Here is a 27,161-nt window from a genome sequence, read left to right on the forward strand (position 1 = left end):
TGGTAGCTGCCTTAATGACAAACTCCTTTATGAAACAGGCCCCAGGTTGTATATAACATAGAGGATATAAATTCAAATACATATGCAAATGACTGAAATCCCATCACCTAATACAAAAGCATATAAATAGGAGTACAAATTATGTTTTAGCACCTACAAAATGTAAACATACCTAGAGCTGAGCACAAACATTGTGTGTAAATAGGCTACAAACTGAAAGGCCATAGATCCTGTAAAAAAGGGGGGGGGAGTAACACATAAACTTAGATAGGATGTACAAAAGACAAGAATGTGTGTAATAGCACTTAATAACATAATGGCATTCAGGCATTTCTTCCATCTTTGTGTATTTCACAATTGCTAGCATTAAAAAAATAAACTTAAAAAAAAACATAAGAGCACACTATGAGGTATTCATTTGAACATTCAGGACAGCGGTTTTAATCTCTAATAATACTAGCTACTGCTGTTTCTCCCTGAAAATACAGCAGAATAGGATAAAGTATTCAATTCGGATGAATCACTTTGTAACTTTGGTTATCTTTCCTTGCAAGACTGAACAAATGAAAGCTTGGAGTAATTCATCATGCACTGCATTTCAAAGTCATTTCTTTTTTATTTTCCTCGGGCCATACCAACTCAGAGCAAGAACCTGCCCCTCCTATCGCTCTGTAAACTTGTCATGCTACCAGATGGTGAGGTGGTGTGTGAGTTGTTGTTGCTATTCATCCCCGGGAGAGGGGGAGGGGGTGGAGCTCCCGGAATGGGGGGTGGAGGAGGGGGAGCAGGAACTCCACCTGGGACCTTGGGTGGTAGCGTAGAGTTGCCCGGAAGTTTAGGTGGTGGAGAGCGGCCTCCAGAAAGTTTGGGGGATGGAGCATGGTTACCAGGAACCTTTGGCGGTGGAGGGCCACCGGGCACCTGTGGGGGTTGGGGAGGGGGAGCTGCAGGAAACGAATCCCCAGAGATACCACTGAACTGATGCTTGTTTGGTGGCGGGGGCGGAAGTTCATCTTCTGTTGGGATACGTGTAGGTTTCTCTTCCATTGGAGGAGGTGGAGGGGGTGGAGGAGGGGCACCTAGCGATGGAGGTCGGGGAATGGTATCCATATCAACACTTGCTGACACGGTATCAATATGTCCATTAGCGTGCCCATTCATTGATGACCTGCTGTTGAAGTCATTGTATCCTTTAGCATTGAATGATGTTACAGGTACTTCTGCATACAGGACGGCTGGATCGCTTGGAATCTCGATCAATCTATTATCATTGGGGATGTTACCATTGTTCCGATGGCCATTCATAGGTAGGGTCGACCCGTTTCGCGACAGTGTATTGGTGTAATGCATCTCATTGGGATGCTCGTCTTCAAACGCTCTGTTGAGGTAGGTGAGGTGATCCGTAGCATCTTTGCCCTTTCTTGGTGTCTCACTGTTGCTACGGCAACAACAGATGATGATCGTGATGAGTAGGAGAAGGATGAATGCCCCGGCTAGACCACACCCGATGTAGACAAGGATCCATTGTGTTGATGTCAATTCGAAACCTGAAGGATCGTAACCTGTAAGGAACGAGAACATATAAGTCTCAATAGAGCAAAGGGCAGTACATGAAACAATAGTTTTTAAAGAGTGCAAGTACTAATTGATATTGAATGTGCAGAGGTATAGCAACATTTTAATTTGTCAATCACCATACATTACAATTAGTGAGCTCTATCAGCTCACACTATGAATAGCAGAATTATGAATTACATCATAAATGACAGGCCTCATGATCTGGTCCCTACAATACTTTGACCAAAAGATTTTTGGGTATATGAAATTCCCTGCAGCTACCAGTAGTTCTTATGAATAGAAGGCATTACAACTTGCAAAAACTTGTCCCTGGACTACAGGCATCCCCCCCCTCTTGTCCCTCTCCTCTATGCAGAAGTGGGATTAATGTAATACAGATTAACTAATGGTTAAAGGTGGATACTTACAGTCAGCTAACACAGATCCTGTAGCATCTGTAATAGAATCTCCAGGACAGGTGTTACAGGAGATCTGTCTAGTTTGATCCTGATAGGTTCCACTGGAACAAAAGATGCAGACATTGTCCCTCTCATCGTAGTAGGTTCCTGGTTGACATGGTACTGTGGAAGAGAGTCAAAGATAAAAGTTTTTGAAACCACTTTGTCTTATAAGTAGCTTACAGACATCAATTATCCCAAAAGAGTTGTTTTGGGGAAATTATAGTCAAATAAGCTGTCAAATCATCTTATAGTCCTATCAGAATTTTCAGAGTATTTCTATTTTCAGATTTCATTTCGAACAATATAATATGGATTTTTAGTTTTGGATTTTTTCTGATATTGAATGGAAATTGAACTATATGTCCCTTGAAGATTGTTTTCATTCACAAAAAATATTTTCAAAGCCTTGTAACATAATAATATTGTATCATAAGGTTTATTTTCAATAATTACCAATTGAGTGGTTGGTTTTCTCAAACATTGTCTTATGATAATCAATCTTAAGTTATCTGTTGAAAAGTTGTTTGAAAACAATCTGTACAAAGTATAAAGTAAGTCAAGCTACTATTAAGCAAGCATAGCAGAGCCTGTTTTGTAAAACATGATTAAAAATGAATGTGTAGTTTTTCCAATTAGTTTTACATTACTTTATGGTATACCTAATTGTTTAAAAAATGCATATGGTTCTAAATCTGATACAAAAAGAGCACAAATAGTTTGTTTTTACATGAATTATGTAAACACTCACCACATCCTGAACTTGAAGACACCATACCACTGCCACACGACCACTGGAATGCCTGTGGAACTCTTGTTCCTGACTGAACATTGTTGACAACATCACCACCAACCGTCAGCTCAAATCCTTCGTTATTTGCGACATCCACAACACCATCCACCAACTGGTCGATATCTTCCTCTATTGCCCCCTGATCTGAGTTGCTATTTACCGGGGAATGTACATCAATATCTACCATCAGGACGCTATTGTCTCTTCTGAACCTTGAAAGGATGATATCGCGTCTCCTGCGCCTTGCTGTATTTGTAGTACATCCTGTGTCGACACTGCCTTCCCTGCAAGCCGATGCTGACCCAAGGTTGCAGAGGTTGTACGTGTTAAGTGTGTTGGTGATATTGGTTGCAATTGAGGATTTGAAGTTTGGGGTTTGTTGGGGACAGATGACTGACTGGAGGGGGAAGGATATACTGGTTGTCTTGGTGAGTCCATTCCCAGTTTCGGCTCCTGGAGATGATAAATCAAATACAAAGTGCTTGTTAATAAATCTAATTTTACAGCTGCATGTGATAAACCAGAGAGGGTTTGACCAGAGATTAGAGATGATTAAATCAGAACTGATTTCATCATTTATTAATTGAATTACTTAGTCCTCAAAAGAGCAAGCTATCAATAATAAAAAAAAATAATAAAAGTACATTTCCTTGATCTAGGCATGTTATGAGGTAAAGAGCCAGAAGCAGGATGATGATAGATGCATGTATTCATTTGGTAAATAACAATAGACCAGTTCGTAGTTACTTTATGGACAATTTTGGTCAAATGACCTTTCATTTCTTTCATTATGATAGGCAGATTTCAAAGCAAGATATTACGTAAGCTTGCCTTACATACATGTAGCAGGATGAAGAAATTGAATAGACCAGGTGACTGGAATAGCACACCAATGAACACTTTATGAAGGTATTTGTTGCATTCCTACTTTGAATGCATATCATAGCATGTTGCACAATGTACTTGGTAAACTGTGAAATACCAGTCGTTCGTGGACGCATTGTTGTCTTTTGTGGATGTAGATGAAAACCACTATTCAAAAGAATACATGAATAATCAAGACATCAAAAATGGTGCTTATCTCATTAGATTTTAAACCACCAAGTCACTTTTTTACAAATGTTCTTCTTCTGATCATGCGCAGAAAGGAACTACGAACTGGCTTATTAGGATCGGATTTTACTGATTGATTTACCACCATACATGAAAGTAAGGAGCTATTATTCATTTAATGGGAGAGATGACTTCTATAAGGAAGCAGAGAAGAGATCATAATAGATACTGGACAATGTATCTTGCACCTTTCTGGGTGGAATCTCAAGAATGGTGTAGGTCCAAGAAGGGGAAGAACAAAGCCTGTATATAGGAAAAGCAGCACAAATACCTCGAGACAAAAACTGAGAGCTCATGAGGTGGGTCAAAAACGGAAGTAAGACAAAATATAAAATGACTTACTTGCACAAGTACTTGAAGGTGAAGGGTCCCAGAAAGCACCCCTGCTGTCAGCTATACAATTATACCTGACATCATTAGATACTGTCTTCAGGAACCCTGGATTGCACTCGATCTGGCATTCTCGTCCACTGGCATCATTATCACAGGATACTATGGCATTCTCTATGGCTGGGAATGGGTCACAGTCAAAGTCTGGAATTAAGAAGACATTGAAAGATAATGAGGATATGATATGATGACAAGAAGTGTATATCTTAGGCGTCTATTTAGGGTTAAAGGTGTATAATTTGCAAATCAGGTGTGGAACTTGTCAAGCAAAATGAACACATTCATTACTTGAATTTGTGTTGAGATGCACAAGAAATACTTTGGTTTGACTATTCTGTTTAATACTTTTTGTTTTGATATTAGTTTCCTACCTCTCTGGTATACTGTAACTCTAAACAAGCACTCCTTGTAGTTGGATGAGGAGTCTGTTGCCCTTGCAATAACAGACACTGTTTCTCCTGTAGCATCAAAGAGTGACCCTCGAGGAGGTAGATAAGTCACTTCAGGTGAAGGGTCAGCGTTGTCATCTACCTCAGCATCTGGCCAAGTGATCTGTCGACTTGAGGATGTACTGATCTCTATGATGTCCTGCGGGCAGGTGATCACTGGTTTCTGATTGTCTGAAATAGAAGATAATTGTATTTTCTTAATATGTTTATACGACCTGTGACTATCCATTGTCTTACTCTTAAATAAGGTTCAGATACAATGGAAATTAGTCCATCATAGAAAGGATCTATTGGCCAATTATCGCAGAGTAGTGGTAAGTATTTTACTTTCTTAGACTTAAACATGGAGGAATGTTGATCTGGCGCTGCTTGGTGGTTGCAGGCCACACGATCAATTAGGAAAATGAACAAACACATAACTGCTAAATACATCATTAAATATGTACGTGAAAAAAAAGTAAATTAAGTAAAAATTCTTGCCCTTTTTGACATAATGTACAATTAAACAACTTCATAATAAAGTTCTGTTATTATAGTTATACATACACTTATATCAGCATTGTTTCTTTCTCCTTCGAGATAAACAAAAACAAACTGTTAATGATAAATTATATAAACAAATAAAATGAAAGCATTCGTACACTCTGTCACAATTACTACCAATACGACGGCAAAGAATCCAAGTCACGGTTAACTCCTTACATTAATGGCAACACAATTTACGACTAAAACAAAACTATGTAGTCTTGCAATACGATATTGGTCTTGCCGCCAAATCGAAGATACGGTGTTACTCTTTGATACACAATAAGAAGGCATTGTAACAAAATATGGAAGTATGAAAAATGAAACTGAAAATACACATAAAAGGACATATCAGCAAAACTGTTTACCTTAATTATCATAAGTAGGAAAAACACATGAAAAAATATCAACCAAAGTTAAGATGTCATCTCAAAATGCACTACAAACTTGTCTCCAGTAGCGCAAAGCAATAATTCCTACATCTCTCTGATCTGTGTAACAGGTAAAAGGAAATAAAAGTTAGAATAATAAAATGAAAAGATAACCACCATGCCTGCAAACCAATTGGGAGCACACTGTACTTCTCAACACACTGCATTCAAACAACCACATCCATTCAAACCAAGCAAAGGGGGGCAGGTACAATTTCAAAGCCAATCACACACATCACATATTGAAAACAAACATGAGAGTAACTGTGTGTCAAAACAAAGCATTATAAGCGACCAACCAAGTACAAATGCCAATACATAAGGATGTATGACCAATACACAAATAGCTGTCATAACCCTTCAAAATAGCACTCTATAATACATGTAATAAAAACATCATGAACTCTCCAGCAATGTAGTCAAAATCCTGTAATGTGTAATAAAATCAACATGGAAAAAACTCAATCATATACAAATAAGTTGGGACAAAGGGTAGTTGGATAGGTTGCTGCACCACAGAGGCCCAGAGGCTGGAAAAGAAGGACGTCACCTGGAAACTATCACATGATACCTACATGTAAGATGGGACCTGCAAAGAGTAGCATTGGATATGGGGGACACTACATCCGGGCAAAAAGGGTCATGGATATCAGGGGCTCTCATCATCGTCAAAGGGATGGGGACATCTAAAGTAGATGGCAACTTGTTGGATGGGACGCCAACATCGATAGGCCGCTGGTGGTCCGGTGAAGCATCACCAACTGAATAAGACAAATAATCTAAGTAATTAGTTTGGGCATCTACATCTGCTGGTGGTTGGAAGCAAAGGGAATCAACATCTGTGGGAGGTGGGACATCTAGGTAGTTGGTATGGGCATCTACATCTGTTGGAATTGGTCGGTGAGTGGTTATGTCATTGTCACAAACATTGATGGTAGCTTGTTGATGATGGACAGATGTGTGACTACCTGCTATGTCGGCATGCAAGTTGGACTGAGTTGTAGGGTATTGGTGCTCAAGCCCTGGGTAGCTATTGGGCTCTGTTTGACTAGTGGTAAGTGAAGGGGTAGCCTGTGATTGACTGATGTCTGAGGTTGTGTGTATCACTGTGTGGTAGTTGTTGCTGTGTGGTAGCGTTTGCACTGCCGAGATTATCGATCTGTAGATTATCACATGAAACGAGCAAGCGCATATCGTCACGCGGAACGGGCCATCACATTCTGGTACACAGGACGTGCAAGTTGTCACGCGGAATGATTGAGTGTGTTATGTTTGACTCATGTATATCCATTATGAGCATTGATTACCTGTAGCCAGGGTGGTAAGAAAACAATCTTAGGCCCTCGGTTCGAACCACGAGCTGCCACCACGTCAAAGTTTAACAAAAGCCAGGTAATACCAGTTGAAAATTAGGAAATAGATGTGTGTTAATAAAATGCTAGCGGCCAAGAGACAGATTGCTATTCAAACAGGAATATCGATAACAAGCATAATCGATTAACAACATTTACAACAACCAACCAGAAACAAACCTTATGGCGTTGCCTTGCATTACATAATCAACTTCATATCTTGAACAATGTGGAGAATTATGCAAAGAAGAAGCCCCAATGTCGCAAAGCTTTTTACCTTGTAGCCTGATCACAAAGCTGCAGTTCCTGTTGCCATTCTGATCATCCACAGCCTGGGCCACCACCACCTGTCCTTCGGCATACTCTTCAGAGAACTCCAAGCTGGTGATGGTGTTCAGGTCCGGTCCAATGATGAAGACCACTTCCAGGTCATCCTGGTTGAAGTTTGTGGCAGTAATGGGATCCATATCAAGTGTTGCTACGTTGGTTCCTTCATCCAAGTCATAGGTCAATGTCTCGCCTTCCGGGCAGTTGATGAAGAATGGTCGTCCATCTAATGGGAGGCAACATTGAAGAGGAGAGACTGAAATATTTAATCTAGTTGTGCAAAGATATTTTCCATTATATGTCACCTTTACTTTATCATGTCTACTGCGAACCCACAACCACCCAAAAGAGGCCCTGAATCGATAAATCATAACGTGATAATAAGGGAGGTAATATATAGCTTGTGTGTCTCTGAGGGATCTAACTTTAGAATCAAGAATCTATGTGTCCAGTCCTACCTTGTTCACAACGAGGTCCACTGAATCCAGGCATACATTCACAGGTACCAGAAATGCAGCGTCCTCCATTCAAACAGCTTGGAAGACATTCTTCAGAAGCTGTAGAAATGAGATTGAAACTTATTTTCATAAGAATACTAAATTACATTTTACAATATATGGTAGTGAGGACATTGCAACTATGTAGTCACACCATCACTTATAATTCTTTCACTATAAATGGGTAAAACAAATTAAAAACAAAGCAACTCATTGATAAAACATTGGATGTAGTATAACTAAGAAATTTATTCCCAAAATGAAGTGAGGAGGGAGAGAACAAAAGAAAGAGACAGAAATAAAAGGATAGATTATTTCTATGCTATAAGTAAAATTTCAGTGCTACATGTACCTCATTACATAAATAATCGAGGAAGAGAAATGTATAGGAAAAGAAAGAGACAAATGAACAAAAGAGAGAAACACCAGATGAGAACAGAAATTAAAAAAATATTGGAAAAACCCTGATGGAATGAAAGATGAGAATTTATTCTCACTTTGTGTAGTGGAGTCCACTGGTTGTGGGGTTGTAGTAGACTGTGGTGGTGTTGTAGGTGGTGGCTGAGTTGTAGGTGGAGGCGGAATCTCGCACGTGAGGCCTGTGTATCCATTATAACAGTTGCATCTGAAACCCATGATGTCACCACGTCTGTTACAAGATCCTCCATTCATACAAGGAGCAGATTGGCATGGGTCTATTTCTAAAACAGATATTGATGGTGGTGGCATAATAGTTTGAACAGTCAAAATACATAACAAAATTTGGAAGGGAAGATTTCTATCATGGCAATCACGAAAAATCCACATTAATTGTTAGTAAGGCTGGACTACAATTTGCACTACAAGTCAATAATTGTTTTGAGATTGTTTGAATGAAACAGAAACATTGAAAGTGTCATATTTAGATCTGCAAAACTTTATTATCTCAATTTTTTCCAGAAAAGCAAATGAGATTTTTAGCAAAATAAAGTACATGTCAATTTGATTCAACTCTTCTTTCAACGACCTGGTCTGTCTTTATTTCTATTGAGTTGATAAACAAAAGCATCTAATAGTACGAGATAAACAAAACAAGAAGATTCAAGGAAAGAAATTTATGTTATTAAGATTCAGTTACTAATGAATGAGTTTTAAAATTTGTAGGGAGAAGGGGAAGATAAAGAAAAGGGGAATATAGTTGAGCAAAATTGAAGGGGGGGGGGTATGGATTGATAGCTCACCTGTTTCGCAGTTGGTACCAGAGTACATGGGAGGACACGAGCACTGGTAATCCTGGCCATAGATCCCTGAACTGGTACACTGACCATTGTTTTGACATGGAAAGGAGGCACAGCCAACTGAAGATAATAAATAAAACAAAGAGGATAGGGTTAGTATGAGGTACATGTATATAACATTTTTTTTAATCTGATCTTGGCTTTGGTAAATATCTTCACCATGGTTATCAGTTTATGATATGTTATTATTTTGGAAAAATGGTACAAAGTTAAACGTTCTCCAAGTTACTCTATCATTAATGAAGTGAATCCCCTGGAGGAAAGTGATAACAATCATCCTGAATTTGGAATGTTGTTATTCCATTTTCTTAAACATTTCCAGCATAATTGAGCTCATAATATTGAACCTATCAAATTTTATTTGCATGTTTAAAAAAAATAATACAAAAGTCAACAAGAAACATGCCCCATTTATATGTTTTACATAATTCTAAATATCAATTACTTAAAAACAACTACATGTAATTGTTTCAAGTTGTTATTAAATGACAATTTGTGTGAATCCTTTGGTTTTAATTACCTGGAAATTCCTGTTGGTTTGATAACTGATATGAAAAACTGCGTTGGTTGTTATTGTTTAGAATTTACACGATTCCCCCTGTAAGGGATTCACAGAAGAATATAATTGCCAATTTTTCTGCTAAAATCACCCTTTTTTTTTACTTTGACAAAGTCCATGCGGTAGCTGTATATCTCTATCTTCCATTACCTTCATACTGGCACTGTGGTCCGGTGTATATGGTCTGACATTCACATTGGTATGAAAATGGTCCAGTTTTGGTACAAACGCCACCATTTTCGCAAGGTTGTGATCGACACGGATCTGATAAAGAAAACAATTTTTTAAAAAACATATACATATTTGAATATCTTAAGGATTTTTACATTCACTTACAAATAAAGCAAAGCACCTCATTTTCAATAAAATGTTTCAAATCATTTGTGAAAATTAGTTTACATTTGTTTGTTTTTCCCCAACGTAAAGCAGAAAACTGTGTATACATGTAAAACAATGTGAAAGGTGATCATTAGTTATTCAATTAACTTTTAAATCAATTATTATCTGGGCCCAAGCAGAACTATTTGATCTGCGAAAATTGTGCCATACAAGCAGAAAAGAGTACCATTTAGTATTCATGAGTTATAAATCAAATGAAAAGAATAGTGTGATAATGAACTTATTAGAATACATTAAGACAAGCATTTCCTAAAATTTGAAAATGTTTCAAGTTACATAGCCTTACCGCCATAAAGAAAATTTAGGCCATGCTAAATCGGATGTAAAAAAAATTGGATATTGTCGAAAATTCACTGGTATTTATGATTTCGATCTATTCGTTTTGGTTAAGAACCAATTGATTTTCAAATACTCAAAGGAATTTCGAGAGAAGTGTTCCCCAGGGATTCCTACTCTGACCCTGTATCTTTATTTACCTGGCTCTATTTCACACCTAGTACCAGTATATCCACCCGAGCAGAAACACTGAACATCGTCAGCAGAGTTAAGATGACATATCCCGCCATTTTGACATGGGCTAGAGTAACATGGGTGAACTGTTTAGGATGGGTTTAATAAAGGGGTGAAAATGGGTATAGGTGGGGTGCAGAGTGGTATGGAAAGATAGTGGAAGGAGAATGTGGTTAATGAACACGGGTATAACAGGTGCAATGGAGAAAAGTACATGAATATAAAGTAAATCATAAAGAAAGTGGATAATTAAGTAGAACAATTACCATTACTGCACCGAGTAATATGCACATGTATCATGTGTATGTTAGTCTTCAACGTACAGTAAATATAATAATACACTCCTGCATTTGATAACATATAAATACAAATATGTTAGAGTACTGTTGGTGATTTTCGCTCACAAATACGCGAGAATGTGGAGCTTCTAATAATAGAGAACTTTTGAAATGAAATAAAATAATCAACATTTTTAGTGCCGATCGACCCTCATTTTCTAAAGTTTACTTTGAATTACACAAGAACATTATAAACATTAGTACTTTCCCTATGAAATTAAAACAGAGACAAGTAGATTTACGAATGTCCAACATTATAAGGGATCGGATGTGGAATAGCCCATTAGTGAATATCACTGAAAAGGGGTTTAATGAAAATCACAATTATAAAAAAAATCTCGAAAAAATTGTTTACCTGAAAAAGGACCACCTGCGTATAATAATGAATATTGGTTCAAACCAATATACTTCGATAATCTTATTTAAGGAGTTGAAACCCTTTTTATGTTTTTATGATTAAGTGGTCAGTGGGAAAAGAATACTTAGATATGCCGTCATATTTTTAATACTCTTCTTCCCTTTTCTTCCTCTTTTCTTTCGTTTTCTTTAATTTGTTCACTTCTTGAAATATCAAAGGGGCGTGCCCTCTCCCCGTGGCGCCGCCCCTGAAAAGGGGGATTATAAAAAGCAATCATGAGCATTCAAACATGTAAAACTTGGAAACCAAAGTTCTTAATAATAAAGTTTAAATTGTGACTGATAAATACCCTATTACCAAGATGAAATCGATCCTTATCATAATGACCCCACAGCAACCTTAACTATAAATGAACGCGAATGTAATTCACGTTTAAATTCAACAAAAAAGTAAAATATTCCATTTCCATCTTTGAGTATCGAATCACTCCGAACTTAAAAGAAGGTTTGCAGTTTACCAGCAAGAGTAAAAAAAATATATTTATATATTTTAATATACTATCATTGTTATTGCAATATTGTTATTTTGCAATACGTAAATGATTTAAATTGTCTTTGACACTTGGAAGTGGAAAGGGTAACCTTTCCGCAATCATTAGCTTTTACTTACCAATTTCTGTAGTTGTTGGTAATGTCGGAATGGCCGTGGTAGGAGGCATTGTGGTCATTTCGTCACATGGTGCATCGTATGAAAATGTATTGTCCAAACACACACAAACGAAATTATTTCCATTCCCCGTATTACTGACATAGCAGTGCTTGTGTTGCGTTCCGCAGGTTGCGACCTTGTCTACGCATGGTGACAATTCTTTTCGGAGGAAAAACAATAAAGGAATCTTTAAAATTGTTTCATCTCAAAATCATTCACATTATCAATGATTTGAAGCATTAAGTGGGCCTTGATTCGTTGTTTGGTTGGTAACTACTCATGATTATTCAAAATACCAGTTGAGCAATATATGCACAAGGAAACATAACTAAAATTAAATATATTTTACCCCCAAAGGAATACTCGCAAAGAACCGTTTCATATTAATCTACTTTATCTCTTTTGCTTCGGGGTCCCTGAAATAAGTAAAAAGATCAACATAAAATATCGTACGCACTATAAAAAAATAGCATAGGCCTACTGTAGTATAATGAACCTTAAATGAGATCTTACGAATCTACTAAATACCTCTATACCGAATATTTCGAATTATAAGTGATGAGTAAAAGTTGAATACCTTAGCACTCCATAATTATACGGATTCGGATTCTTAAACAGTTTAGAAAACCCATCAAAAAGGCGCTTACAACAATATCTGATGTTGATTGGAAATAGATTTTAAATTGTTATTCCTCCTCAATTCGTGGTTCATTAATCTGTGTTTCACCCGTAAGACAGAGAAAAGAACATGGTGCTTTGCTTACCTGTGCAGTTTTTACCAGTGAAACCTGCCGGACAGCTGCAAAGGTAACCCTCTGTACCTGATCGGTAGCATGTACCCCCATTCTGGCACGGTGATGGCAAACAAGCATCTGTAAAAAGATAAACAGAATATTTGTCTGTTTGTGTTTTCATTCATTTGTATTTTTGCTTGTTTACTTATTACTGCATTCATTTGAGTCTAATGTATTTATTTTGCTTCTTTATCTCCAAGGAGCCATTGGACAGGAGCAGACATGACCCTCTCAGTATAGCACGCTCCAACACGCATGCATGAGTACACGAATACACGGCAACACACTTCCGTGATCTTGAAGGTAAGCGTGTTTATGAAGATTTTTTTTTGTTTATATTTCTAAGTTTTTGTGTGTATGACGGACAGATTTTTTGTAATCCTCTTTTCCAGGGAGGATGCAATATTGCATGTATACTTTATCGTTTAAAAAGTGATACTGACCTGTCAATACGCTTGACCTTACGAATGTCCAATAAGTATTCAGATCCTGAACGAATGTCCCTCTGGAAAGTCACAAAAAATGAAAACAGCATTGAGAAGATATTATTCCATCAAGGTGACAATGACTCTCTGTATAATCATGTCTGTTGCAGTTATAATACTGATAATCCAAGTATAGGTAAATACACTTACGAATTTTGAAAAAGATTATTTAATCAAAAGATGCTTTTGCAACAGGTTACAGAAAAGGTAAATAATGAAAGCGGACACTGATCGGAAATGAATATAGAGCTGTTTGAAGAAGGGCAACTCATCTGATACGAGAATGGGCACTTATAACAAGGCAAAGTGGCACTCGCGAACACATAAAAGATTCCTTCTAAGATGGAAGGGACACGTACTAAACATGTCTGTATTAAAGGCATCATTTTTTCTCGGGTAAAAAGGGGTACTTTAATGCTTCCAAAGTTGAGGCAGTGTGCCCCCCCCCCCCTCTTCCGATTGCCGCCCCCAGTTTTGGCATACTTGTAGGTTTACTCTCTTTCTTTTTGGCCTTTTAGCACTTTTCCCTTGCTGCCATTTCATGTCGGTGTTGTCGAAGTCTAAACTTCATATTACTTTTGAAAACTATCAATGCTAAATACCCTGCAGATAGTCGTATTTTCCATTCCTTAATCCTTTCAGAAACATTGACTTACATGTATAATAATTATGCGGTTTTACTTTGCTAGAAAACTTAGAAGGAAAATCAAAGGGGTTTACCGGTATGTTTCACGGGGCATTGGGCATACTCGTCGAAGGACGAGAGAGTCAAGAGTACCATCTGTATACTAAATAACCTTATCAGCGTGAGGACCCCATTAAGAGTGAGAATTTCTAATTATCAGTTATAAAACTATTTTTTGGACAAGGAATGTACCTTTATTATCTAATTTCGTGTTTAAAATCAATAGTTGATTATCTTTTAAGGGGCACATGGGGGGAACCCATTTTGCCCTATCGAAATATTTTATTTTGGGGTGCGAATGCTCCCTCCCCCAACGCATACGCTGTTATTTCCTCATGCATACTCTTCTTCTGTATTTTATACACTTTCAGATTTTTTTTTAGTCAAACCCAAAAATACATAAAGTACATGTAGGAAAGATATGTATGAACTGACCAAATGCTGGTTAGGAAAAAAAGCATTTAACATGAAAAGTTTTACTATAGACCGATTGTGTTGATCATGTTGATATAGTTTTACAATTATTGTTCCCTTTCTTGAAATTGGTCGTAAAGTCAAGCTTCTTGGAAATCCCATTGTTAATTATGTCAAATTTTATAGATGTCCACAAAGTCATGGCTTAATCATACTTTCGTGAAAACAAACCCTTTCATACTACATGCTCATTAATCTAGAAATGTCTTACACAAATTCAATGTTCTCGCCGTCGGCGTTTGAGGGTCCCGTCCAGACTGCGGTCACCAATGTCTTTGGGTTGCGGTCGATATGAGTGAGAGTGTTAGCAAAGGTACTGGAACAATCGATCCGCTGACCAACCGATGATGTATCGCTGAATATACCAACAGGTGTATGCGTGCCTACTACCCGGGCTTGAACCATGAATCCCTTGAATGGGGTCCCATTGCTGGACGTCAGGTTTACTGTTTGGGTGAAAGAAGGGAGACATTAAATGAATATATTACAATGATCACAACGATCTATATTTATAAGAAAAAAAGTTACTATTAGTACAAAACTAACTCACAAAGTAGGAACGGTGGCGTATCAGGAAAAACAGTCCCCGCTGCAAGCGCAAAAACTTGCCGCCTTTCCAAAATCTGACGCCGGGAAAAGCGCTGAAACTGTCAGCCCTACCATCTTCCTTCAATTAAACTTGCACAATTTTCTCTCTCCCCCATCCCATCATTTCCTTCATCATTTTCCTCCCCATTATTATTTTTTTTTGCATCCCCTTCATGTAAGAATGGCTACCAGGGTTTGTCCCTCCATATATGCCACTGCACGGGAGAGACACACGAGGCAGAAACCTCTTTTTCAACTTAATTGCCGTAGACTTTAAATACTTTTTTTAGGTGTCTACCTTTTTTTTTTACTTTATATTGTAATCCATGTAATATCTTTTGCTTATCATGTATGTATCATTATGAATTATGATTTTTATTTTTATTTATCATTTATGGTGTATGTATTATGCATATGAAAACACGAGTAGAAAATATTCATGCAAATCAAATCAAATATATATTTTTCGTCAATTCATGACCGCGTCCAGGACCATGTATAGTAGGCTAATATGGGAAAAATGATATAAACGTGTAAACCACAAACGGACATGTCTTCAAGTTAAAGTCCTGTGGTCATCATAAAATAGTCCACTTCTTTGAAGTTGACTGCGAAGATGGATTAATCGCACATACCGCTTTGACCCGAGACGTACGATGAGCTATTATCTTGGAATGTCAATAGATATGAATTATGGATTTGTAACAAAAAGTGCAGGTAGTTGTCGTTAATAATTATGAGCTGCATATACATGTAAATATTCAGTTGAAATACCACTGTGCGATGAGTAGTGAAATGTTGGCTCATTGCATTAATGAGTGTCTTATTTTATCTGTTTATTTCATTTCGGGGGTATATTGCTCTGGGGGACTGAAACAGTTCATTGAGCAAGAAAAAGTCAGTATATTAGGATTTGTTACCCATCGTGAATGCGGATGATGTAGACCTACAGGTAGGCAAAAAATAAAAATGAATAATAACCAAACATTAATTTAGTTAGGCCTATATTTTTGTATATTATGAATGCTGCCAAAAGCGTAAATTTACCCTCTGATACCTAAGTAGGGCCTTCTAGCTTATACAATGCCATACAGATGGGGGGGGGGCTCTTGCCCCCTCCCCTCCCATATTGTCATGACCAAGATTGAAGAGATAAAAGGAAAGAGATAAGGGTGAAATGTATTATTTCTAATATTGTGTCAAAATATATCACAAAATTTGATTTTTTTTGACATATGTAAAAAGTATTGATCGCTCGCAATTTTTTTAATATAAATTTTACCCGATACACCATATCTGCCCCCCCCCCGAACTTTTGGCTCATTACGCCACTGATAGTTTATAACTTTAAGAAATAGGTACCATTATACAAAAAAATGGTTGATATGTCACTTGATATTTGCATTGCATATTTGCATTAATGGAATAAAAGAGAACATAAATTTCACATGAGCGGTGAAAAAATTCAGTGAAAGAGCTGAGCAAACCACGTATTAAAAGTGGAGAATCATGAACGAGATTCAAATAATTTTGGAGGACGCAGTCTGCATCACCTCATTTTTCATATTGACTTGATTATTGAGAACTTTCGTGGAAATTGGAACATCGACTTAAAGACATTCGAGATGCAAATTGCAATCACGTGGATAGTCATACGTGTTTCTGTCCCTCCCTCACCACTGGCGTTAAGATGTGGGGAGGGAGGGGCTTTGGGGCCATCCCCCCGATCAAGAAAATAAAATGAAAAGAAAAGGTGGGTCACATGTAGACGTGTTTTCTGATTAACATGTCAATAATCTCTCATAAAATTAGATTTTCATTTCAAAACGGTCAATATCTTTGCTCACTCTGGGCATTTTACAATGATTTTTATTCCAAACGAGCCAAGCTTTGCCCCCTCATTGTTTGTTTGTTTTTCGCTCATTACGCTGCTGGTCACGTTTATATTTGTTTGTTTGTTTATTTATTTCATATTCTATTACTTCTTGGTTGTGTAATCCCGTGTACCACTGGTGAAGCTATACAATGCCATTTAAGGGAGGTCTTGGCCCCGCCGACAGTCCCGTGGGCGAAGCGATAAAACGTACCGTAATGAAAAGCCAAAAAGCCAGTAGCAACGTAAATTGGAAGTAAAAAATAAAATGTAACTGATGCGTGTTAAAATAAACTTGTACCAATTAAAATGTAAAACATGATTAAAATATACGGGTTGTATTTTAAGCATTCATTGCAGAAAACACAACCATTTATCAGAATGATAGTAATGAATGATCAAGGTGACTATAATGGTCGTGGTGGTAATTATAATGAAAATGTAATAATTATTAACAGTTTCACCATAGGGTCAGTGCCTGAAAGGCTGGGGCAAGACCGCCTCCTTACTTTTTACAAGTGATCTAAGATGAAGAAATGGTCAACTACTTTTCATTTCAACTTGCACCCCGTCATCAAAATATCCTGGTACAACACGTCGTCACCCCCCCCCCTTTAAAAAACTGACATTAACATACATGTAAAGTGATAATGAATAAAAAAAATGATAATCAATAATAGCAATAAAATAAAACAAAAGTTAATAGTATTGAATGTAAACAAAATAAACGAAATTTATAAATCAAAAATAGAATTAAGTGCCATGCGGTCTAATATTTTAGCAATAACATACATGTAGGCCAACAGCATTTCGTTGTTTTCGAACCTATTCATTATACGTGTAATCTTTACAGGTCAATTTTCAAGTGTAAGAAGATTATTTTTTATGAATATAGATTATAAAACACACAAAAATAAATATACTGTATATTCAACACCGGAAACAAAATGAAGAGCATTTCCGGTTGGGACTTAAAGAAATAAGATATTGACGATGAGTAAGAGTCACTTTCAGACATCATTTTATTCGTGAAAAGGATCACTTTTGTGAAGAAAAGAACATATTACTTTTCCGCTTCAGTAAATATTATCACAATCCTTTGTGCATGCACAAACCCATTTGCCTGTATACCCATTTACCCTTGTGCATTGGACAATAGACGCTTAGCTTTATTGAATTCAGATTCACACGCCTACCATAATGTGAATTCTTATCTGATGACGTAGATCATTTGGGAATGATAAATCACTGCTTCTTGAAATTATAAGGGTTGTGAAAATGTGAATACATATATTTAGGGAGGGTAAATTCCATTAGTCATCGTAAACCGTAAAGTGATTTGTTTATCCATATTACACTTTATCGGCTCCAAAAAGAAAAAAAATTGCACCATAAATCATTCCATGGAATTTACCTTAACAATTCATGTCGCTTTTGTTTGCACTATAATTCGCCCTTTGTTTTTTATTATTTTTATTCTCTTTCTTTAACTGATGTATACATGTACGTCCCGGGGACGTATAGCCTATCCACCCTCTCTGTGACAACTCAATTTACTCTTCAGAATAGTTCATTTTTTTAAATGTAATTTGAGACTTATATGTCTCCCAGTGTGTTCACATCATGTCCCGGTTTGATAATACTGTGCATTTAAATTGAATATTCTAATCACATTTCATAATCACGGATCTCGTTTGATGAATTAAGTACGCATCAGAAGTTAGCCGATGTGCAGGCCGCTTTTGACCTAATGGTATACCGAGGAATGGAAACGTGTTACCATGGTAACAATATCGCCCCATAAAGATGAAAGTGTAACTTCATCTCGAGTAGAAGCGCCATGTGCGATTAATGACATTGGCCTAAATAAATCACGTGAATATGATTCGAACCCTTGATTGGTTGTACCCTTTCCAATCATTCCAAATATTAATATCAGGTGGTCAGTATATATTATGCACAACGTAATAACTGAAGAAAGTGACATTTAAAAACTGGCATTTATATCGATTTAATGTTGCCAAAGTAATATCTGACCTCCAAATGCTGCGTAGCATTTTAACAGTAAGAATTTAATTATCCCACCAATCTATAAGTCGACCTACATGTATGTTGAAAACCCTTTATGGGGGGAGGGGCAAATAAAGAGCAAGGGGCGACCCCCCCCCCCACCATCTATGATGAACATCAAAAAGCAAACTTTAAATCGCGACTGTAAAATTCCTCTGAAGCCTATCACGCTTCTCCGGCCTCACATTAATTTTGTCATGTTTGTGTTCAAATGTTGGCAAATAATCATTTGCATAGGCCCGATTTGACCAACGACATAGATCTATTGTGTACTCCTAAATCCACCATGAATATACCGTTTTCAGACAATAAATGGCAGTGTTTGACTGGTTTCGTCCTTCGTCCACATTTTTAATCACCGTGTCAATTTAAACACAGCGGAAAAGCGTCAATAGATAGAGGGGGAGGGGTGGACACGTACACCTGTATGGCATGTATGTATCTCAGTCTTCAGGGAGGGGTGCGAATAATCGTTCGTGTATGGTTAGGAGCTACATTCTGAAACGTTATCAGATCTGACTTGTCTGATTAAATCTAACACTTCAAAGGGATACTGCGAGCGGCCAACTAATGAAGGTTATTGATTTCACAAGGACGCCATACATCTCACACAGTCGGCGCTCATTTTCATATTTGTTCGATTTGAGCAACCAAGAATAGTCACGTCATTTAGTTCGATTGTCTTAATTGACAAACATGAAATATAGGCCTAGTATAGAGTATGTAACAACATCAGCACTGTCTTTATTGGAGCATTCATTATTTCATGAAAGCCGAAATAATGCCTTCCTTATTACCGCTTAATCATGTTAACAAGAAATTTGAAGGGGAAAAGAATACGTCATTTTCATGACCATAAAAATCTATATAAAGGACAATCAACCCACTGTCAGACATAATATATCCACAATTTTGTTCGTCATTTGTAGTCAAACTTTTGTATGAGTTATTTAAGCCATGGGTGAAGTGACAAACAGTATTATTAGCAAGTTTAATAGAATGAACCCGTTGTTGTATATATACCAGATAGATGACGTGATGGAATGAATGATTCTGAATCACCTATTTTGGACCCTGTATTTGCTACATGTCAGTGCCTCCCAGGAAAAAAACGATGAAAATTTACCAGGGTTTGTAATGTTTCTTTTTTTTTCGAAGGAATTTGTTCAAAGATTATTTTTATTCATCATCTCGGATAGCATGGTATGGCTAGGCTACATGTTTAGATTTTCATTAGATCGTTTGATTCAGTGTTGACCCGGTAGCAATTACAATGTAACTATTATTGATCCCGACAGTACATTGTGGACATTATTATAATAAAAATGGACCTAAACTTGTGACCTTTTTTTTCATTATGTGCTGCGAATTGAGGAGGGCGCCTATTTAAATTTCCTTTAAAATACAATTCAACCATTTCATATCAATTCCTAGCAGACAATACCGAACTCTCTTTTGTAAACATTACACACGCGTTAAACCGTTATCAATGAACTGACTCAGGCAGTGAATAAACATGAACTTAGCCAATGGTTCACCTTATCTTTACGACAAATAATGAATCTCCCTTATGATAAAAGAACATGTTTAGTAATGACCTACATATATATTTAGACCAACCCTGTTCTCTTGTCGTGTTTATTAATTGGCAAAGTCAGTCCAAAGCTGTGATAAATTCTCCCATTTTCTTTCGAAACTTATGTTCTTCTTCTTTTTAGATTTAGAACAAAATAAAAAACGCTTCCTTCCTATACTTATCGTTATCATTGTTTACAAGTTAACATCCGGGTCTTAGCTGTGACATCACCAGTACTGAAGTTATGGATATGGATTGTAATACTGGTTCATTACAATTAAGGCGCATCATACCAATCCACTTTACATTCTGAGATATCTAAAGGATTGAATATTGCCAAGAAAACAAAGTGTATAAAATAACAGAAGAGCAAAGAAGGAGGGGGGAAGGGAGAAGAGGAAAAAGAGGCAGACGAAACAGTGAGTAGCATAAGACAAGGGAGAAGAGGTAGAGGAAGGAGATGCAGAAGAAGATGAGAAGCGAATTAGAAGTTGAAGGGGAAAAACTTATGATGAAATAGAGAGAGAGAAAAAAGATTAAAAATAGAACAATATGGACATGGTGAAAGAAAGTGAAAGTGAATTACTCTCAAAGGTAACTGTCAAGGCAGAGAGCAGAGGCATGCAATTTGAACAATGTCGGAGATCAACTCTTAACTTTTCAATAGAAGCACTTAAGCATAAAGTCTTGAAGACGATTTATAGAATGAAAAGTTCGAGCTACTGTACTGAATGGAAATAACATTTTTCATTTTTATGGTCTTTTTAAGTACCACAGGGAAATATTTTTAGAGCTAAGAAATGAATCATACACCCATGCATATGGTTTTTCATTTTGACAGAACAGAATGTCAGCCAAACTAGCTGCAAGTATAGGCCTATATTATATGCATTAACCTGATCTGAGTGGTAAATTCATTTCCACAATGATAATGTGATGGGTAAGCATGCATGAACTGAACAAAAAATCACTTTCCATTTTTATATTATGTTGTTTTTTTCCAAATATCAACACGGTGGATAAGCACTGGTGTAATAGACCATCCACAGGGATGCACATGGCAAGCCACATTTTGCATGACTGATGTAGACAACAATGTCAAATATGCCATAAATTTGCAGCACAGGTGCTTCACAACTCACCTTGCATCGGCGTACTCGGTCCGTAATTCCGAAACTGAGGGGTAATGATAAAAGGACTTGGAGAAGTTTGAGGGGTGGATCCATGTCCCGGTGTCAGAGATGTACATGTCGTCGTAGGTGCTCCTGTAGGATATGAGGAGGTTGATTTGACAGAAAAGGCAAGACAGAGAAAGGCCACGATGATGTTCATCAAAGGTGATGTATAGTTGAGATGTTCCATCGTGCCGTCAATAAATGCATATAAGAACCGATATTCCTTTTAAAAACGTGCCTCCACAAAAAACGGTTCTTACTCCTCGACGGCACGGTGAGAAATGAAGGAGCGAAAAGGAATTCGTGTGTGTATTTCGAGCGAGTGTGTGTACACAGGGCGATGCGACGGTATTGGTTTCTACGTAGAGTTAGGTGTGGTTCGCCGATGACTAATGCTCTGCATAATAACAACAAGTGTCTCCCATAAAATTGGCGTTTTTACCGTTGGCGTTAAGAAGTCAAAGCTAACCAATATCCTTCTTTCTGATGCACTTCAATCCATCATCTGTTCCATGTGTAAAAATCTCGACTTAAAACATTCATATTCATCCCCGAATTGCGAAAACTGTATTTGTTTCCAGGTTGTGTTGTTACATCAACGTTTTTTTTTCTAGACCTTCGAAGTCTTTGGGATGCATAAAAGGAAACGGTTTCGAATGAATACCCATCGTGTTGGGACAGTCAACCGTCATACTGCGCTCCTATTGTATTTGATCGTCGATGAATAACAATAGCTTGAACAGTCCAACTTTCGGTTCTTCTGCAAGATGTAACGCCCCGCCTATGTGAATACCAAGATTAAAGGCGCATATCGTAGGCTGGTTCGGGTCATAGCCAACCATTTCTCGCTTCCTCTAATTTCTCTCGTTACAAATGACGTCATCTTTTTAACAATGGAAGCAGATTACCATTATCCAACACAGCAAGAGAGAGGAAGGGTTTACGGGGAAGGGTTTTTTTTCGGAAAAGAAGAAATTAATCGATCATCATTTAGTCAATAAGCCTAACTTGAAAATTTAGTGAAGTTTATCGAATAAGATGCATGGGAATAGAATACCAGTGTCCCAAACTTTTCCATTTTCAAGGAGAGTAATCCATTTTCTATTTCATCTTCTTCTTGTGATTATTTTTTGTGGAGTGGTAGAAAAATGACTTATAAGTAAACGAGACTTTAGATCAAAGATCAATTTGGTAAATGACTGCAGGAGCACAGTAACTTCAAGGCTAAAAAAATGTTTTACGTTAATCGGATTTTGTGCGTGCGTGTGTGTATGTGTGTGAAGGTCACAGGCATTGATTTAAGCAGTATAATTTGGGCTTGCTTTGTAAAACATTTTTAAAATCACACAGAATTCATGTTACTTGTGACAATACTATAATAGTTGTTGTTATTGTTGGATGAATATATTGACGATGCCTACCGAATGTTCACCTGACGTCCACGGGGTCGAAGCAACATTGTGCCTGCATGGAATTTACCCTGAAATAACTCCAGCAATACTGTATGGAGTATTGACACTTAGAACTTTGGTCACCTAACTATTATCACAACTTCATCTGCAAGAGGAAAGATAATCACACATTGTCTATATGCCAGCAAAATATCAATCTAGACTCTGTCAATAGACATTTTATATCGAGATGTACGTGGGTGAAAAAACCTCAATAGATTTTGTAAGGAAGTGATGAAGGGGTTACTTAAAAAAACATACGTCATTACCTGTGAAAAGTAAATTGAAAATGTTGACGACCCTTTTCTAAATTTTAAGATTTTAAGGCTTCGTTATGTTATAGGCATTTTCTTCCTTTGGTTCACAAGTAGTAGAATACGACCCAATTAAGTATTTTTTTTAAAACGTTGGAAAGAAAGGCTTCTTATTTCAAGATAGGTCTAGTTTTTCTCATTTACTATGTACATGTGAAATTATAGCAATAATAGCCAATTTTTACATAGCGCTTTTTCTAGTCTCAAAGCGCTTTACAGCATATTATTACCCCGGTCATTGGATTCATTTCAATCCCGCACGAAAAATTCACAATTTCCACTCCCTGAGGAACATTCCTTGCATTCATCGCAGCCACATTATGGCGCTGGCAAATTCAAACGTACAATATCTTTCGCATCCTACCGGGTACCCAGGTACCCATTCAGCACCTGGGTAGAGAGTGGCAAAGTGTGGATTAACGCCTTGCCAAAGGAAACTAGACCGCGGTGAGATTCGAACACACGACTCTCTGTTTACAAGGCGAGAGTCAGAACCACTACACCACGGCTATTCCTCTAGAAATAGTTTGGTTGAACCAAGGAATTAAAAGTAAATCCTTGGTTGACTCTAGTCCTTATTTAGAGTTGTAACACACGCGGCAGGAGGGGAATAAGGGGGAGGAAGAAGTGTGTAGAGAAAGAGAGGGCTTTGTCTATTATCCCAACTTGTTAACCACTCCCCTTTGACCGATGTTATAAAAAAAACTGGCGTCGTTTTCTTTTTATTAACTAATCGGTATAAGATCGTGTTTTCTGTAACCGTACTCTTCTGAAATGGACGTTCTACAATCTGAATCATGTAGGGTTTTTGCCTCACACAGATCAGAATAATTAGAATACATTATTTAAAGAACAATATTGGAGCCTAGAGTATAACTATAGCACAAAATAACAAATGAAAACACTGTTTTGTCTATCCGTCACCAAGTTAGAAAACTGGCTTCTAACAGGTTGATTGCTTCGGTATATTGTGACCAATTTCCATGAAATATGAGTTTTACGATCCTTTTCTATATCGGGGAATTGTATTTTGCATTGAACTGTGGTTATTTTCGGTCTACCCGCGTTTATGAGATATACGATATACCAGAACTATTGTGAAAGACTAAAGTGTGTGGGTTTTTTTTCATTCCGGTTTTTTTTTCTTCTGAATTCTCGAAATTGTTGCCTCTTCATTATTTATTTCTACTTTGTAAACTAAACTAACATACATGACATATGTTATCGATTATTAAATCTATTTTTGGTGTTAACGATATTTTTGTTAACCCATTTATAGAACCTATTTTCACCGCTAGAAAGTATATAAATTAACACCCGAGTTTTGCTTGATTTAAGATTGAAATCCAGTATTGAAATGGGAGAAGAAAATGTATTTTAAAAAAATAAAGTCAAATGAATCTCTACAAAAATTATGATTCACGTGGATTTAAATTTCATATACATTTTTTTTACATTTTCTGTATAATAATACATGTTTTATTACAATGTCACTTATATTTTGTACATCTTTTGTCTTTCGTATGTTATATTACATTACAAAACTGCCTGGAAATCGTGAATTTATATTGCATACAAAATATTTATTGTGAATCAATGATATGATTCAAATAAATTTATGAAAAACACAGGTATATATATTTTTTGTAAACAAGTGCACACCAACTTACCAATAATGCATATAGCATTTCCATTTATTTGAAAACAGGATAAAAGAGTATATCAGTGGCGGATCCAGAGGGGGGCGCCCCGGGCGCGCCCCCCCCCCCCCCCTATTTTCGCCGGATTTTTTTTTTTTTTTTTTTGATGGTTATATTTACTGGATTGGTACAATGTAGTCAATTTCAAGGGCTAGATCTAGTCAAAACTATATTTTAACTTACGCTCATGGCCTTTGTGTTCGCACAAATGCACCTCTGTCATACTGTATTGCAATATGTAAATTCCGGAATTCCAGGGCGTGCAAGTCGATTGGTTGGAAAGTTGCACCACTTGTAATCGGGAGTTGCAGTGTAGTGACCAGTGTGAAGATGTTGGATTGGATATCATTTTTTCCCGAAATTTTGTGTTTTTTGTAACATGCGTTTGTCCGTCTTTATGGCAAATACATGTAAATTGTAAGTAACAGATCGCGAGAGAAAGTGTCAACGATGCGAATGATAATGTCTATCCCCGAGATTATTCTTCACTCAAAGATGAAGCCCTATATCGGGCGCCACGTGCGCAGCATTATCATTCTGCCTTGGTCATGTACATTTTCACTGAAATGTATAGGTCAGACATATTTGTATTTAATGTAAACTAACTTTTACACTTTCTGGTAGATTCAGAGGCATATTATCCAGGGCGCCCCAACTAAGTTTCGCCGAAGCAATCATTCCAACGAATTATCACGGAGCAAACTGTGCATTTTGGGGAAAAAAGAACCAAATTTTATGCATGTTGCCATACGACTAAACAATTCTCGTTTGAAACACACAATGTAAATACACAAATGACAATAAACAGAATGGATTATTCGGAACTTATCGATTACAAGTCTCAGTTTCGTATCATTTAAATTTGACGTTTCAATCACACGATGCAAGCAAGTGAAGAGCCTTTGCCAAATGTATGTTTTGAATGACCGCTTATACGGTGTGTGACTGGAAACCAGCTCCTAAATGAGTCAGTATGTGTCTTTTATTCATAAAGTTACAGTGACTTAAGTGTGCATTTTTCTTCTAAAGGTGCTCTCAAAATACGACTTTTGGACATGATTTTTTGAAAAAGTCCTTGCCGTGGGAGGGGGGTATCCCCCTCCCACACCCTCCCCCCGCTCGGTCGCTTCGCTCCCTCGCCGCTGGCGCCCCCTCTATTTCAAAATCTTGGATCCACCCCTGTATATGAATATGTTATCGCCAATCGATTCTACCCGAGTATCTGAAATTGCATACTATTTTATTATTTTACTGATGATGCCAAGTACTTTGTATTTGTAGCCGATCTTTCTTTCTCAAAACCGTGATAATTAACCCTAAGATATATACATGGTTAACAGTGTTAATAAAAGTCCCTTTCAGCACTGTGTCTAAGTAAACCAATGTTCTCTTATATGGCTCAAAAGATTTCATTATCATATTTAAAACAATAGCACCATTAGAAAGAATATGAAGTGAATCGAAAGTAACAAGTGAGTATAATTATGTTTAACAGAAGGGTTATAATAGGCTATAATATAAGTACCGTAAAAAATATATGTTAAAAATCGAGAGGGTGGGACCATTGGTCGCAAACTCAATCATCAGTTAAAGATAATCGTATTATCTTGCTAGATCGTTTTTTCTCACTTGCGAATTTTGGAAATAAGTATTCTTTAAAAAAAAAGTGATCTTGTCATTTCTCTCAAATAATCGAATGCTTCGTAAGCATATAATTAAGTGTTATATGCATCACAATCCTTGTCTCAGGTTTCCCTTACCTATCATAGGTCAAGGGGGTGAGAAGTGGTGGATGATGACTTTTACTTCAGACGTTTCGTGATTTTATTCATAAAAGAGAGATTGCTTTGTACCGCCACAAAATGACTTTGATGAATTGTCGAGATGTCAAAGGTCAATCACATGATAACCTTGACAGCTGTCGGGTGACGTCAT

The 27,161-nt window shown here is 37.1% G+C and overlaps 1 protein-coding gene across 2 annotated transcripts; it reads right to left on the reverse strand.

Moving 5' to 3' along the window:
- Positions 1-235: 235 nt before the first annotated feature.
- On the reverse strand, positions 236-22,518 carry LOC121415825. Of its 2 annotated transcripts, XM_041609169.1 has the most exons (16): positions 21,729-22,518; positions 14,691-14,925; positions 13,279-13,340; positions 12,806-12,913; positions 12,003-12,200; positions 10,604-10,723; positions 9,879-9,992; positions 9,113-9,229; positions 8,390-8,593; positions 7,854-7,952; positions 7,346-7,621; positions 4,683-4,931; positions 4,264-4,455; positions 2,767-3,261; positions 1,986-2,138; positions 236-1,562 (listed from the first exon to the last, which is right to left on the reverse strand). In XM_041609169.1, the coding sequence occupies exons 1-16, from the start codon at positions 21,946-21,948 to the stop codon at positions 640-642; spliced, it is 3,765 nt and encodes a 1,254-aa protein (XP_041465103.1). In that variant the 5' UTR covers positions 21,949-22,518; the 3' UTR covers positions 236-639. The 2 variants fall into 2 exon arrangements, with proteins under 2 accessions (XP_041465103.1, XP_041465104.1); XM_041609170.1 differs by lacking the exon at positions 10,604-10,723 and having other exon boundaries at positions 21,729-22,513.
- Between the last annotated feature and the right edge of the window lie 4,643 nt (positions 22,519-27,161).

This window comes from Lytechinus variegatus, chromosome 5, assembly GCF_018143015.1.
Source record: "Lytechinus variegatus isolate NC3 chromosome 5, Lvar_3.0, whole genome shotgun sequence".
In the NCBI taxonomy this organism is placed as follows: Eukaryota; Metazoa; Echinodermata; class Echinoidea; order Temnopleuroida; family Toxopneustidae; genus Lytechinus; species Lytechinus variegatus.